The sequence below is a fragment of the Rhinolophus sinicus genome, linkage group LG09 (assembly GCF_036562045.2).
Source record: "Rhinolophus sinicus isolate RSC01 linkage group LG09, ASM3656204v1, whole genome shotgun sequence".
In the NCBI taxonomy this organism is placed as follows: Eukaryota; Metazoa; Chordata; class Mammalia; order Chiroptera; family Rhinolophidae; genus Rhinolophus; species Rhinolophus sinicus.
Window position 1 is genome coordinate 95,971,152 of NC_133758.1, and position 15,299 is coordinate 95,986,450.

Consider the following 15,299-nt stretch of genomic DNA (forward strand, 5'->3'; position numbering starts at 1 on the left):
ATGAACTCTTCTTATTGCTGCCCTTTTAAAGAAAAAAAAATCATTAGGATGTAATTATAGAAAGCAGCGAATGATTTCAGAAGAGTTATCTAAAACAATATCTAATACTTGATAATGTTACACGTATGAAATAAAGTAGATAAAATCCAATTTCTGACCTTCTTTGGTTTTATTTGATTATATTTTCTGCGTTCCAGGGTGGTATTTATGGCTAGCTATTAGATTGGTGCAAAAGTAATTGCAGTTTAAAACTGCAATTACTTTTGCACCAATCTAATACTTTGCAAATGCTTGCTGTTAAGTTATAAGGGAGGAGCTCAAATCGATCTCTACAAGTAAGGTTATTGTTCAAACCATAACCCTTACTGCAGACCTCCCCAACGACCTGAGGTGAGGAACTAATCTCCCACTCTAAAGCTTAGGATCAACTGAGTTATAGAGGAAAAATCCTGACAGAGCAGCATGAGCTGGAAATAGCTACGCACACGGAGTGCACTGCAGAGTAAATGAAGCCTGAAACATCACTGAAGGCAAAAATGACAAAACTGAAGCTGTCTTACTTTGGCCATATGGTGAGAAGGCAGGGTTCTTTGGAAAGACAATAATTCTGGGAAAAACAGAAGGCAGCAGGAAAAGAGGAAGATCAAATATGAGATGGGTTGATACCAGAGAAGAAGCCATAGGCGTGAGTCTGCAGGAGCTGAGCAGGGCTGTTGAGGAGGGACATTGTGGACCTCCCTCATTCACAGGGTCACAAGGAGTTAGAGCTGACTCAAAGGCAAAGCAGCCAATATATTTACCCATAACAGACATAAAAGCATAGTAAGAGCCTTAGGGCAGAGATCTATCCTCCAAGACTCTCAAACTGAAAAGTCCCAGACTATATTTCTAGAACCTAAGTGGGGAAGAAGAGGGGTTGGCTAGAAAATAACACTTTCAACTGTGAGCATTCTCATGGCTAAGACATGCAGCCTCGTGCTCTGAGGCTACAGGCAACTAGGGAAATCTTTGCAAGTATCGGGAAGCAAAATCTTTGGATTAAAAAAAAAGAAAACGTATACAAACAAAATGCTTTTCCTCAAAAATAAATAATTTCTAGATATAAAATGCCAACCCCTCCCCCAAACAAAGATCAAGTAGTTTAACTACAAGGATATAGGTCAAAATATTTTGTCACATAGGAGAAAGTATACAGGTGGGTGTTTCTTAAAGCAAAATCATCAAAAATACACTTTTCTTCTAAAAATAAACAAATAAACTGAGTTATTTCCCACTGCCATGTGCTCCTTTGGGTTCTTCTTACTCTAAGACTTCCATTAGGTATGTCCCAAAACTAAGAGAGCAATTTATACTACAAATAACTTCCATAGCTCAAATAAACAGAATATCTGGGTAAGAGAGGAAAATAAATTATCAATAAATAGGCGGAAAGACTTTGAAAAGTCACATCCTTGGACCCTGAAGAAGAAAATGACATACAGACTGAGAGAACAGGGCTTAATCAAGGTAAACATTTTGTAAATGTAAAGGTTAAATTTCAAGCAGTCATTTAAAGGTTTTTAGGTCTCTAATTCTACAATCTGAGTTATCCCACAGTAATAATCTACTATTCTACTTACCGTTTAATACAGCTGACCCTTGAACAATGTGGGGTTCGAAACACACAGGCCCGCTTACAGATTTTTAAAAATCAACTTGTATAGTATTGTAAATGTATTTTCTCTCCCTTATGATTTTCTTAACATTTTCTTTCCTCTAGCTTATTTTATTGTAAGAGTACAATATATAATACATGTAATATACAAAAATTGTTAATCAACTGCTTATGTTATCGTTACATAAGGCTTCAGGTCAGCAATAGGCTATTAGTAGTTAAGTTTGGGGGAATCAAGTTACATGTGGATTTTTGAATGTGTGGGGGTCGGCACCCCTAACCCCCATGTTGTTCAAGGGTCAATGGTAATTAATTTGCCTTCCCATTTAGAAGTTCTTTTCCCTACTGGTACAAACAATATATTTACATTTTTCTGCAGAATACAATGCAGTGACCTTACCTAGTAGCAAACTGAATGAGTGCATTTTGAAGAGTCTGCCTAATTTCAAGAAGAAAAGATTCATCATCACTTAGTGTATAATACCAATACTGGACATAATCCCTCATGGAAAACTGGATAACCTAAAACAAGAATATTGGGGAAAAAAATATAACTAGGTTTTAAAAAGTAACAGTTGCAAGCTAAAACCTAAAAGGATTATTTGCCAGTTGATATTTTATTCTTTATACACTAAATTGTGGTGGTACACAATGGTCTTCATTAGAAAAAGGATTACTATGCCAAAAAACCACTTCAAAAATTTTAAAATTATTTTGGTATTCCAATTCATACACTGCCCAAATTTGTTAAAAATTAAAGAGTTATCTATGGCCAAGGCCACCCAGAATTCATAAAGATGGAGCTTGTAGAAAAAGTAAGTTTTCAATGCAATAATAGTTTGACCATACTTTGCCATGTACAATGCACACTTTTTTGCCCAAATTTGTGAGGGGAAAAGTACTATATAGGTAGTATTAACTCTGTTTCCCTGCAAGTTTTGGCCAAAAACATGGGTGCACATTATACACGGGAGCACATTATACACAGCAAACTATGGTAACCAGTTTGATGAAATGAGATGTAAAGTAATGCTAATGGACCCTAAGTCCCAAAAAGAAAACTATTTTTCCAAGATTATATCATCGGATTCATTGCAGTCAAATTACAAAAATGACATAGTTACTTAATTCTAATGCCTTTGATCTGTTAACAGTATTAAGTTAGCCAATAAGCAGCAAATACTATAATACAACTTAATATATAATGTTTTTGTAGATCAGATAAACTAAATATGGGTTCATCTATAAAGTAAATGTTAGAATTTTAAAGTACATATTATTTATAATAATCATATAATCAACCAAATATCAGTGAAAATATTTGGGGTTGAACAAATTTTTTTTAATTCTAACTTTTTAACATTGTTGAATCAAAGTAGGTATATCCATTTTAAAAACTAATAAAACTAGTAAAGAAAAATGTCTGATTTACCAAACCACTAAGTTTATTCATCAGGTAAAGAATAACACTTGAAGTATAAAATAATTAGAAACATTTTCAAATGTCAGTGAAAACTTTTCTCTAAATGGAAATTAAATAAAAAGGCTTTAATAGTAATTAAACCACCTGATTATAAATTAGTTCATAAATAAGGCAGCATCTTTAAGTATAGAACTAAAGACAGCATTATAATGCATTTCCAGCATATTATATAAATAGCAAAACTACTTCTTAATATTTTCAAAAGAAAAACACCCAGCACACAATATATGAAATTCAAATACCACATACTGAAACTCACTTGCTGGAGAGGTTCATCAATTATATTGGCACCCGTCAATCTTCTATCGATCTTTATAGTCCTGGCTTCCCGTTTCATTTCTTCTAAGCACTTAAAGGAAACCGTCACATCTTACTGCATAGTTTCTTGATTTAAAATCTCTGTAGTATACTTCTAACTGAATATTCATTGTAACTTTTCTGTCATTATCTTCAAGTAAATTAATAACCTTATTTCTTGAGACTCCAGTATAAACCAAACACTATTTCTCAAATTAACAAAACTACACATCCAGGAAAAAAAAATCTATTTTTAACTTCAAAAATATAATAAAATCAGCAAACATTACTTAGGATGTGAGAAAACTGAAAATATACAGACATATTGTCATATTTTAATTAAACTTTAAAACCATAAGTTAGTGTTTCAAGTGAGTTAAATTATTAATTTTCTCTATCCAAAGCTCCCACTCTTCCCTTCCCATCCCCCAAGCCTAAAACAGAATACCAACTGCCAAATGAATATATTCTTAATTGATTTTATTTAGGGATAATTTTTAGCAACTAAAGAAAATTAATCTATTTCCCTGCAGTCTTCAGAAAGATCAGTGACCTGGAAATAGGGTGAAAAGTAGTGGAAAACTCTTTAATTAAAAATACAAACCAAAGAGTGTGCACACACAACACGTTTCAAGTTATAACATTCAACCTCTAAGAATTTTTTTCATAAAACATGTTTATAAATCATTTTAGAAAAATCACTATTGTTTTATAGCATCTACTAAAAAAAACAGATTACAAAGATGTAACCAGTCTTGACTAGGATTTATTACTATTTGGGATTTTAATTTTTAATACAGTTCCCATCTTTTATATTTATCACTCAGATAAATGGAAACTATGGATGGCTAAGAAATTAGTCAAAAAAACAAAAGGTTCATTTCTTTAGAAAGATTTGCGAGCAAACTCAAAGAATACATATTGATGGGAGTCCTAAAGGAAGAAGGAAAAAAGCCTCAGACTATTTTAAAAGTTATAGTAAACATTAGAAAAGAATTATCAATATGAAAATCAGTGGGATTGGGTTTTTTAAATTTCAGTAATGTAAAATATTACTTTATATATTACTTTCTCTGTATCTCCTACACCTTAACACAAATTGGACAATAATTGTAAAATTAAGTTCCTAGCATCAACTCAAGACCATTGGTCTCTTTATAAAATATGAAACTACCCCTATCCTAACAAAAAGAACTGAAGGCAATGCAAATCTGAAGCCTAGCTATGGTACTCAATTCCAATTTTACTTAGAGAATATGATATTGAAAAAAAAACCAGAATAGCAATATTCAAGATGATATAAAATTGGCGCTAAATTATTAAAATTATAGATAATACATAACCTAATTGCAAGCTATATGTTTCAAGTGAGTCAAAGAAGAAGTGCCCACATCCCCCTCTGCTGGTTCCAGATTTCATTCAGATCTGTATTCATTGACACAAATAATGCATGTGATGCTCTGAAAACCTATGTTACGATATCAGGAAAACAACCCAATTTTTTGTCTTTTCCTCAAATTTGCATTCCCACTTTTAACATCTAACACTAAAAAAGTTTACAAGGTAACCTTTTAAAATGCATTTTGTAAGCATGATCACAAAGTACCCCATGAATGTAAAGTGAGCGTTAGTAAATTACAGGAAAATCTGCCAAGCCATATATAGATGATCACATTATTATCTGTGCATAGAACAAGACTCTGGGGTTTCACATTTTACCCTATTTACCTTAGGGATTCCAGTTGATGTTGGAGGAAGAAATGAGTGTTCACACTGCTCTAGGTACTTCTCTGAGTTTGTTTTTCCAAACAGGAGAGTAACCACAAAACCCCTGAAAAAAATTAATTATAGATACAAAAACAAAATTTTATATATCTATTAACATATATATTTTTCAGATGTAATAAATGCCTTATCGTTCACTAAAATGTCAGTTTGTGACTTTGGCAAAGCAAGGAATTGACAGATTTTGCTATGTTCTGAAGTTTAAAAGAACTACGTATAAACATTTGTTAATTTCTACAATAATGTCTTTCAAAGTTTTCAGCCAGTATATTTCATTAAAAATCTCAGGCAACATTTTCAAACTTTAGGAAAATCAGCCTTCATTAAATAATAGGCTAGCTAATAACCAAGGACAAAGACAAATGAGATCTAAATCTATAGCTAAATCCCATACTTCTTTATTGTTAACTAATTAACATGATATTAATGTAACTTGCCACTGTGACTATAGAACAAATAAAAGCTTTACAGAAAAAAAGTAATCCAATTTATGATTTATTTTAAATACACCTGGAATTAAAAAAAGAAAAGTACAGTTAAGGTAAGATAAACATTGGTTTAGAACTACTTTACTATAAAGTACTGACTAAATGTTATCAATATTTCCTATATTTAAAGTTTACCAATTAAATCTAAGCACTACTAAGTAGATAGGAAATCCACAAAGAAAAAAAAACAAATTTTAATTTTGTAATGATCTTAATCTTAGTCATTCAAAGATTGTAGTGACAAGGAAGAAACAGTGAAAAATTAAATCTGGTCAGTCTCAATTACTGAAAAGAAGTGCAAGGAAGTGCTTTTTGTGGCTACCTTCCATTTCACCACTCTTCACTACAGGCATCACAAAAGTAGGAAGGAGGGTGGAAAACACAGATAAAAACTAATCAGCTCATGTCATCAATTCTGTTTTTCTTTTTTAAAAAGCCGGCCTCAGAATTATCAGTAAATTTCACCTATCTGTGTTGTAACTGATATTACTAAGAATCAAGTTGGCTCTGTATTTGCTTTACCTGATTATAAGCACGTTTACAGACACAATAAAATGCTTATACTTGTATTAAGTTAACAATGTATTTCTAAAAATGTCATTATGAAACAGACTGATAAAACATTAACCTTTGCCCACAATGTGACAGTAGGCCAAGGTTCTCTGCTATCACAAAGAACCTAATTAACAATAATAACTAGCATTGAGGTTTAAGTAAAAGCAATTGCTACAAGTGACTGTACAACTAAACAAACACAACAGAATGCCATTAAATAACCACATAAATACTAATACTGTATAAATGGTATAGCAAAATAACTACCAAAACAAAAAAAACCCCTGCAGTTTCTTTCCAAAAATATTCTTATACTAGAAAATAAGGGATTAGCTTTATATATATATATACATTAAATATATACATTTTTAACATTGCAGGTAAACTGCAGGACTTAAAAACAAATATTAGCAAAAAAAAAAAAGGTGATTTCCATAGGAAACCTCTCAAACTTCCATTTGAAATAAGAAAAATAACAAAAAAAAGCACCTCTTTAAAAACTTACACAATAAAAAACACACTAAAACTATGACATGGTTTTAATATGAAATGTTTTCATTTGACATTGCTATTTAAAAGCCTTTTTTGGTTTTTAAGATTCATAAGGCATTCATTAAACTATACTAAGTTACATTAACGAAGGGACAATCATTCTTCATAATTAAAGCCAAAATAAGAAAGATTTGCCTCAGGAATTAAGGTACTCACTGACCATAACTGAATAACCTACCGTGTTTCCCCGAAAATAAGTCCTAGCCGGACAATCAGCTCTAACTAGGGTTTCTAGGCGGGAATTCCCACCCGTTCTCAGGAATTTCTTTCCCGTTACCGAATCCCAAGAAAAGTTGATGGGGAAACCGGGAAAATCGGCTCCTTGAACCCAGCAATACTCACAATGGGAAATAAATGTACTACTCACAATGCATCTCTGGGACATTTTTCCTATTTATTTCTAGGGTTTCCAATCGGGAATTCCCACCTGTGCTCGGTAATTTTTTTCCCTTTTCCATTCCCAAATCCCAAGAAAAGTTGGTCGGGAAATCGGGAAAATCAGCTCCTAGAACACAGGTGGTTGGTAGTATTGGAAGTCACTTTGTGGAACCGATTCATCGTGGAGAACAGAAAACAGTTTATATCACGGGATTCAGGAACAGGAAAGCGAAAAATATTCCTGAGAACAGGCGGGAATTCCCACCTGGAAACCCTAGCTCTAAAGCGTCTTTTAGAGCAAAAATTAATATAAGACCCGGTCTTATTTTACTATAAGACATGGTTATTATAATATAATAAATATAATACCGGGTCTCATATTAACTTTTACTCCAAAAGACGCATTAGAGCTGACTGTCCGGCTAGGCCTTATTTTCGGGGAAACACAGTATGAGCAGCGCTTAATCACCTAATCCCCGTGAGATGATTTGGGGAAGCTTTCCAGTACATAAGTAGAAGTCCCTTTCTCTGGCAGTGAGTTTCACTGGGATCAACAGTCTGGAACAGAACATCAGATCAACTTGTGACACAGCAGAAACTTGGAATTTCAGAACCTACCATGTGACTCAATACTATCTAGAGATTTTAGTGGCCCTCCTACACCCATCAATGTCCCATCTTATCTAAAAATTTTTACAGAACTTTTATAAGTATCCAAAAAAAAAAAGAAAATTATTCCTTGATAAATTAGCACACTGAAGAAGGGAGCAAAGATCCTGGTGGACTGGTGAAAAACCCAGGACCCACGCAGAGGTTGTTTTCTTCTGAGAAAGTCATTCTCTCCCCAACACCAACTGGGGCAAGGACTTCAGACTCCTCTTTGACCGGTTCATGAAGAAACGTGAAGATGGCTCCTGGATACACATGCCTTCGTAGCTTCATATAGTTATAAATTTACTCAAAGGAATCAAGACTGCAAAACCTTTACTCGTCATTCCTTCATGAGGTGCCAATGCAACCATGACTGATGCTACTGTTGGTATGTCTGCGATTATAGCTGCGGGAATTGTCATGACTGTCAATCTCCACATGGATGTTAAAACACCTGTCCCCCTCTGATCTGTTCTTGTGATAAATAGCCAGCTTGATAAAACTGAAGGAAAGAAAATGTTTCCTATAATATTCAAAGTGTTGATGAGAAGACCCTATACTCAGAGGCCACTAGCTTATAAAGCTGGACCCTGAAAAAAATGTGACAGAAGATCTTCTGGTGACTTCCTCACCACTCTGCACAAGGCTGTCCAAAAGCAGCTGTGGTCCCCAGTCCTGCCCTGCTCACACACTGGTGAGCATTCCACAGGGTGAAGCCTGCTAACATTGCCTTCCTGAAAAGTCCTCTGAATTCCATGCCAGGAGCTCTGTTTCCACTTTCTAAACTTTTTAACACAGAAACACCTCCCGTGAGAGTGTCAGCAATTCTTTGTTTCCTTAGGGTAAGTGCCTGGTTTTACTGAAATTTGAATGGGCTCCTTAAGGTGGTATCTGCCCCACTACAGACTAGAGAAAAAAATTCATATTGAAACTTTTACTGCAAACTTGGAAATGCCAGAACACCAAAGGAATAAAAACGTGGATGCATAAAACCAAACAAACAAACAAAAAAATCTGTGACTTTAAAATTAATGGGCTCATCTCCCTTCTCCCTTTCCCAAATTTTAAATGAAGCGGTTAAGTCTAAAAAAAATAATTCTCCAATTTTGCATCTTTCAAGGGTTCCTAGGGCTCCCCTACCTTCCTCTACAAAGCTGCAATTTCCTCTCTCAGAAGTATTGGGAAACCCTTCTCCTTCACTTTTGCCATGGGCTTATTCAATGAGTGGAACAGAAGAAATCTCTCCTTTCAAAGAAACATCTCCTCGAGACACTCTTCTTCCCAATCAGTAAAGGAGCCATGACCCTATGGAGGAGAGGTGCATCCATGCAGCTCTAGCCTGAATCTGTGACTAAGAAGTACAATTTAGGAAGCCAACTGGCCGCAGATCTAGTCTTCAACCATCTTTATAATCAGTAGAGATATTCAGAACTCCATTTATCTGATTCTTACCGCTTATTTCTTAATTGTTTCAATACACAGTATCACATCTAAGCAATTTTAATGATAATACTAAATCTAAAATAAAAAGGAGTTTTTACAAATAGTTCTTAAGGTAGTTGCTCAATTTAATTAATTCTCACTCATTCAACAATCAGTGGGGTAGGGTCCCTACAAAAATGGCTAGACATGACTTTCAAACCCATATCCTAAAAGATGCAATAGTTGGTAGATATATTCAGAAGCCACCCCTTTAGTGTCTTATATAGTCTCTCAGGCCACAGTTTACAGATGCTATTCAATTCAGCGAAGTCCTCTAAACCTATAAGCTCAAGCAACTCTTCCAAATTTGGGGGGAGGGTCTCAAATATTTTTTTAAAAGAACCCATAGGTATTCATTTCACAAATAATTACAGTAATGTTATTATACAGAGGGTGCCAAAAAGGAAAGATTAAAATTGTAATACTCAATATATAGCAATAACAAAAGATGAATACAAGTCACGTTTGACTTCTGCAATTACAAGAGGTGCTCAAAGTGGTTACCATCAGAGTCCAGACACTTCTGATTACGGTGAACTACTGCTTGAGCAACGCTAACCAAAGTGTCCACTTGTATACATGTTTTTGGCACCCCTGATATATATATGTATATATACACACATACATATGAACACACACATCTATTAACAACATTCATTTCAGTTAAGCTACCTTGGTTAGAGTATGTAAATCACAAGCATCTCTTGTCTATACATTTTCTTACATATAATTCATGTCTGATACCAAATGATCTGCACAGGAAGCTATACTAAATCATGACTGACACCTCTCTTATAAAGTTTCATCAATGCAAGGTAAAAAGCATAAACATTGTAAACTGAATAACCATGAAGAGAAAACTGAAAAATCAGGTGTTTGAATTTTCTAAAAAAAAAGACAGCATTCCCTAAGGGAAATAATTAACATTGTTTGAACTCTAATCATGACACAAAATCTCTGACTATGTAAACCTTGATGTTTCATCTCAATATAATTTATTTTGTTATAATAGATAAGGAAATTTCAACCTTCAAGGAGGAGTAACACCAAAAAGAATAAAATCTTTAAAACTTCCCTTTTATCACAAAAAAGTATATATCATTGAAAACGTAAATTTTATTTTTAAAGATAACCACATTTCTGGTACAAATAACCATCATTATTTTTATTTCTATAGGTATCTTAATTTTCGTTTTCAAACTTGGTAAAAACAATTTGTAAAAATAGCATTCACAAATAAATCATACTTCCATTTTTCTTGGTCATCTGTTTCAATTTTGCATAACAGAACATGATATATTTATTATAAAATTATCACTGAATAAATATACTTACCCACCCACAAAGCAGAGGATATAAAATGCCAAATAAAATATTACAAAGGGTCCAAAGGTTATTAGAGAAAGGACAATGCCAAGGCTTCCCCATCCCCATATGGACAGACTGGTCTGAAATAAAGCAAAAAAAAATTATTTTTAAATAAATATGAATTAGAAGACAACCAGCAAAACTTTTAAAGTTTTAAATTTCTCTTTTTACAGTATTGTTTCAATAAATGTTAAAATATTTACTTTTGAAAATATTAAGTACACTTTTCGACATTTATTTCCAAGAGACAATATACAAAATCTGTATGTAGAAAGAGATTTATAGAATATCAGCAATTATTTTTTTATAAATTAGTGACAATGTAAAGATACAACAAGAAACAGTTATACAAATTGTTGAAAAAGATGCTGGCATGAAAAATGACAACAAAGTATAAAAACATTTGTATATTTATATACACAAAACATAAAGTGTAGATTATAAAATTGTGCTTATTTAGAACAAAATTGTGCCTATTTAGAATATCTCATTTTAAAGCTAAGTATCAACATAACTATAACATGACAAAACTTTTTTAAAAATTAAAGTTTCAAGGTAAGAAATCCATATCTCATTGAAAAATGTGATATTTTTCTATTATTCATATTGTGTGCAGAAATTTGTAAAATTATAACTGCAAAACTTCCAACTTCCAGATACCAAAATTACCATTTCAACAAAAGATCTCCAAAAATTCTCCATCCTTAAAACTAAACAAAAATAACCTATTTTGTTTAGAATTATACTGTACTTTACAGTTTTACTATATTTTTCAAAGCAAAACTGTATTTTAGCAATTTAAGTCATTATGAATAAATAAATGTATTCAATTCAACAAGTCCCTACATCCATTTGCCTTGTATTGTGAGGTATACAAAGGAAGCACTTTTCTCACTCCTGCCATCAAGAAGCACAGAGAAGAATGTCTTACAGAATGAAACAATTAGACACTGAACCAAAAGAAAATAATAGAAAGCATTATAAGATGCTAAACTGAACAAAATTAATGACCACAAAACTATAGAATAGACTATAAGTGCTGTGGATTATGAGAGAAAAGACAGTTGTATTCATTCATTCATTCACCAGTCACTGACTGCTTGCCATGTGCTCTAAGTTCAAGGTGCTGGGGAAACCACAATGAATAAAACATACTCTCGGAAGTCTACATTCTAGTAAGGGGAGAAAGACAAGCATGTCCTCAAAAATGTACATATCTTCATAACTTTACATTCCAGAAGGGGAAAAAAAGACAAAAATAAGTAAATACATAGTCATATCAGATGGGAATAAGTACTACAGAGAAAAATAAAGCAACAGCATTTGGTTGGTCCAAGAAGCTCTCAATGATTAGATGACACATGAACAGAAATCTTGGACAAGATTTATTTAAGGAGAATACACTCAGTGGAATTTTATTATTATTTCTTCTTCTACATAAGGGTGGCGAACTCTTTATTTGTATTTTTATTATTCTTTTTTCTCATCTTAGCCAATCTCATCTTTTTAACCAGAGGAATGACTGCTGATGAAGTTTCACCTCTGACGTAATTCTAAGAGCTCCAAGTCGGCACGGTGATTGAGAATAAAGTAGAGAGCAGTTCTGTCCCTCTGACAATACTTGTGCTGAACATCCGCTACCTGACACACGACAGTACTGCCAGATGCCCAACTATGGGAAACAGATGCTATTTCCCAAAATTCACTCAAAATCTAACCCACTAACTTCCTCTGAAGAGAGTTCTCGTAAATTCTCATGAAAACTGAAACCAGATTATGATCCAGATACTTTATTCAACCAACCTCCTCCAGTAAGATTTGATCTAATATTAACAATATTACTTTTTCTTTACATAGTTAGATTTATGCTTGCTAGTCAGTTTTTCAAGGATAAACAACTTATTAAGGATACATTCAGATATATTCAAAGGTTTTAAGAATGAAAGTAAGCAAGTAGCTTAGCTATCCCTGGGAATAAAGAAAGGGAGTATGCAACCGTCGGACACTGGGGCTTCTCAAATACTTAATAGTGTTCTATGTCTTAATCAGGTGTTTGCTTACAACAGCATAAGTGCTTTATTTACTCTTTTTGAATCATATCTTCCATAATTAAAGAAATTTTCAAAAAAGAATCACAATTAGTTAATACGAGGAAGATCATTTAATGAAGCAGTTAACATGGGGAAGACATTCAATTGTCTAAAAACTTATTTTCAGAATCTTACAAGTCTATTCTTATTCATTTGAAAATGGTAGTAAAATCATCAAAAACAAACTCTTATTCATTCATTTAACAAATATTTTTAATGCCTACAACGTGTCAGGTGGTAGTGATTTAACAGTGAACAAAAAATAAATTAAACAAATGTGACAGTAAAAACACATTTAAACAAATGTGACAGTAAAAAAAAATCTGTAAGAGAAGACCCTTTCCTTAATTAAGTCTGAGAGAAATTTTTATATTCCACAGACTAATAAAATTGAACATTTCCAATCAAGCAAGTCAGGTGCTCATTTGCTTTGAAGGAAATCTCTTATAATAGTTAACTTCAATATTATACTGTTCATTGACAGAATTGTGAATTGTCCAAAAATAATCGTTTTATGTTATTCTTAGTGTTCATGTATGTATATATATATATATATATATATATATATATATATATATATATAAATAAATAAAATTGGCTGATATTACAATCTTATTATTTGGTGAGATTAATTAAGAAAAACATTTAACCTCATACAATACAATTTAAAAATCTTGAGTTCTAATTATTTCCTAAGATAATACAGGATTATAAAGTTTAGGATAATTTTGTACTATGTCAGAAACCTTGTATAAATTCAAAGAGGTATTACTTCAAGAAGTGACTTAAAATGAAAGCCAAATATAGAAAAAAATCTAGAGTTGACTTAAAATGAAAGCCAGATATAGAAAGAAATCTACATTACAGTCATTTACATTAAAATAATCCTTCATATATACCATTTTTCTCTAAATATATAATCAACTGTGAAATGTCCACGCTAGCTATTGCTCTATTATAATTGATCCACTAACTGTGAGTTGGAAGAAACTCCTTCAAGATCATCCACTGCAGTAGTTTCAAACTTTAGGGTTCTTAAATGCAGATTATTAAAATGCAGATTCTGATCTAGTATGTCTGAGTTTGGGTCTGTGATTCTTTCATTTCTAACAAGTTACCAGCACTGTATAGAACCAAGGAAAATTTACATATTTATAATTCTCCCTAAATTAACCTCTAGGTCCACATAACTATACAATTCTATAACCCAAAAAGCTGTGAAAACTAGAACTATAACAAGCATTCCACATACCCTATCATTAACTTCTCAGAACTTCCTAAGTAATCAAGACAGTAGTATAGCTTAGTGCTCAAAAAGTATGGACTCTGGAGTTAGATTATCTGAGCGCAAATCTCACCTTTGCTATTTATTTATTCGTTGTGTAACCACTACATGCCTTCATTTCCTCACCTATGTCATGTGGCTGTTGTGGAGAGTAAATCAGTCCATCCATGAGCCAGTGGTCAAATTTTAACTTAATCACTCTTATTATTCCTAGTTTAACAACAGAGGAACTAAGGCACAGAGAAGTTTGTAAAAATTGCCCACAATCACACCAAGTATAAAAATGAGAATGGATCCTAGGCCAATCCTGATTCTTTAATGAACCTTAAAATTTGTCAGCTGACAAATGCCTAAAAAGTGACAATAAGAAAAAAATGCTAAAATCATAAATACGTACTTTCTTTTATCTCAATATTAATCAGCTTAACATGCCTCCCAAGAAATTAGTAAGAAAACTAGTTGTAATGAATGTAATAAATCCTTGGTCTGAATATATAGTGTAATTTTTATTAGACGATCAGTTTATCCATGTAAGCCCTACATAAGTAATGGAAAGAATTTTGGTTTCAAAGGGTGCCAATATATTAGTGTGCTGAGATAACTACATGTATCAGTTTGGCCTTAAGCGCAGGGACACACAAAGGCATTAAAAATGACCCCTGTTGCCAAGATGCTTAAGAATCAAAAAATGACAATGCAAAAGTTCGCATATGCCTCCTGACAATAGAAAGCAAGTGGAAATAATTTACCTCATGATATTTTATGCCTAGCAAGCCATGCTGACAATTAATTCATTTGATCCCCACCACAGACTTTCATGATAGGAAAGGGAGCATAATGGAGTACTAAGAACATAAAGAAATTACAGGTTCCAGTTTGCCACTAAATTTCTGTGTAACCTCTGCAAAATCACTAAACGGCTCTCTGATTCAAAAACCGCCATGAGCACAATGAAAAGGGCTGAGTTGTGAGATCATCTCTCAAGTCAAGTCTACCCACAGCAGATTGGTTAAGTAACTGGGCTCATAATGACACAGCTAATTCCATGCAGAGCCAGCCTAGACTGTCCTGGCTGCATGTGGAAACTGGGGCTAAGCAGAAACAGCTATTTGAGACCACATGAAGAATACACTGTCAGAGCTCCTACAGAACGGTCCTTGGACTCTGATATGAGTCTCACTAGCGTGTGTCAACTACTCTCAGTTATATTCACTTGGTATATCTTAACATC

The 15,299-nt window shown here is 33.2% G+C and overlaps 1 protein-coding gene across 5 annotated transcripts in view; it reads right to left on the reverse strand.

Annotated features, from left to right (window-relative positions):
• The window catches only part of SNX13 (sorting nexin 13), a 117,373-nt gene that overhangs the window by 72,443 nt on the left and 29,631 nt on the right, over positions 1–15,299 (reverse strand). For all 5 annotated transcript variants that reach the window (XM_074340808.1, XM_074340809.1, XM_019727220.2 and 2 more), the window contains 4 exons: positions 10,661–10,773; positions 5,163–5,265; positions 3,397–3,486; positions 2,055–2,176 (listed from right to left, as the gene is read on the reverse strand). In XM_074340808.1, the coding sequence (XP_074196909.1) occupies positions 2,055–2,176; positions 3,397–3,486; positions 5,163–5,265; positions 10,661–10,773 (428 nt within the window). The remainder of the gene's footprint in view (positions 1–2,054; positions 2,177–3,396; positions 3,487–5,162; positions 5,266–10,660; positions 10,774–15,299) is intronic.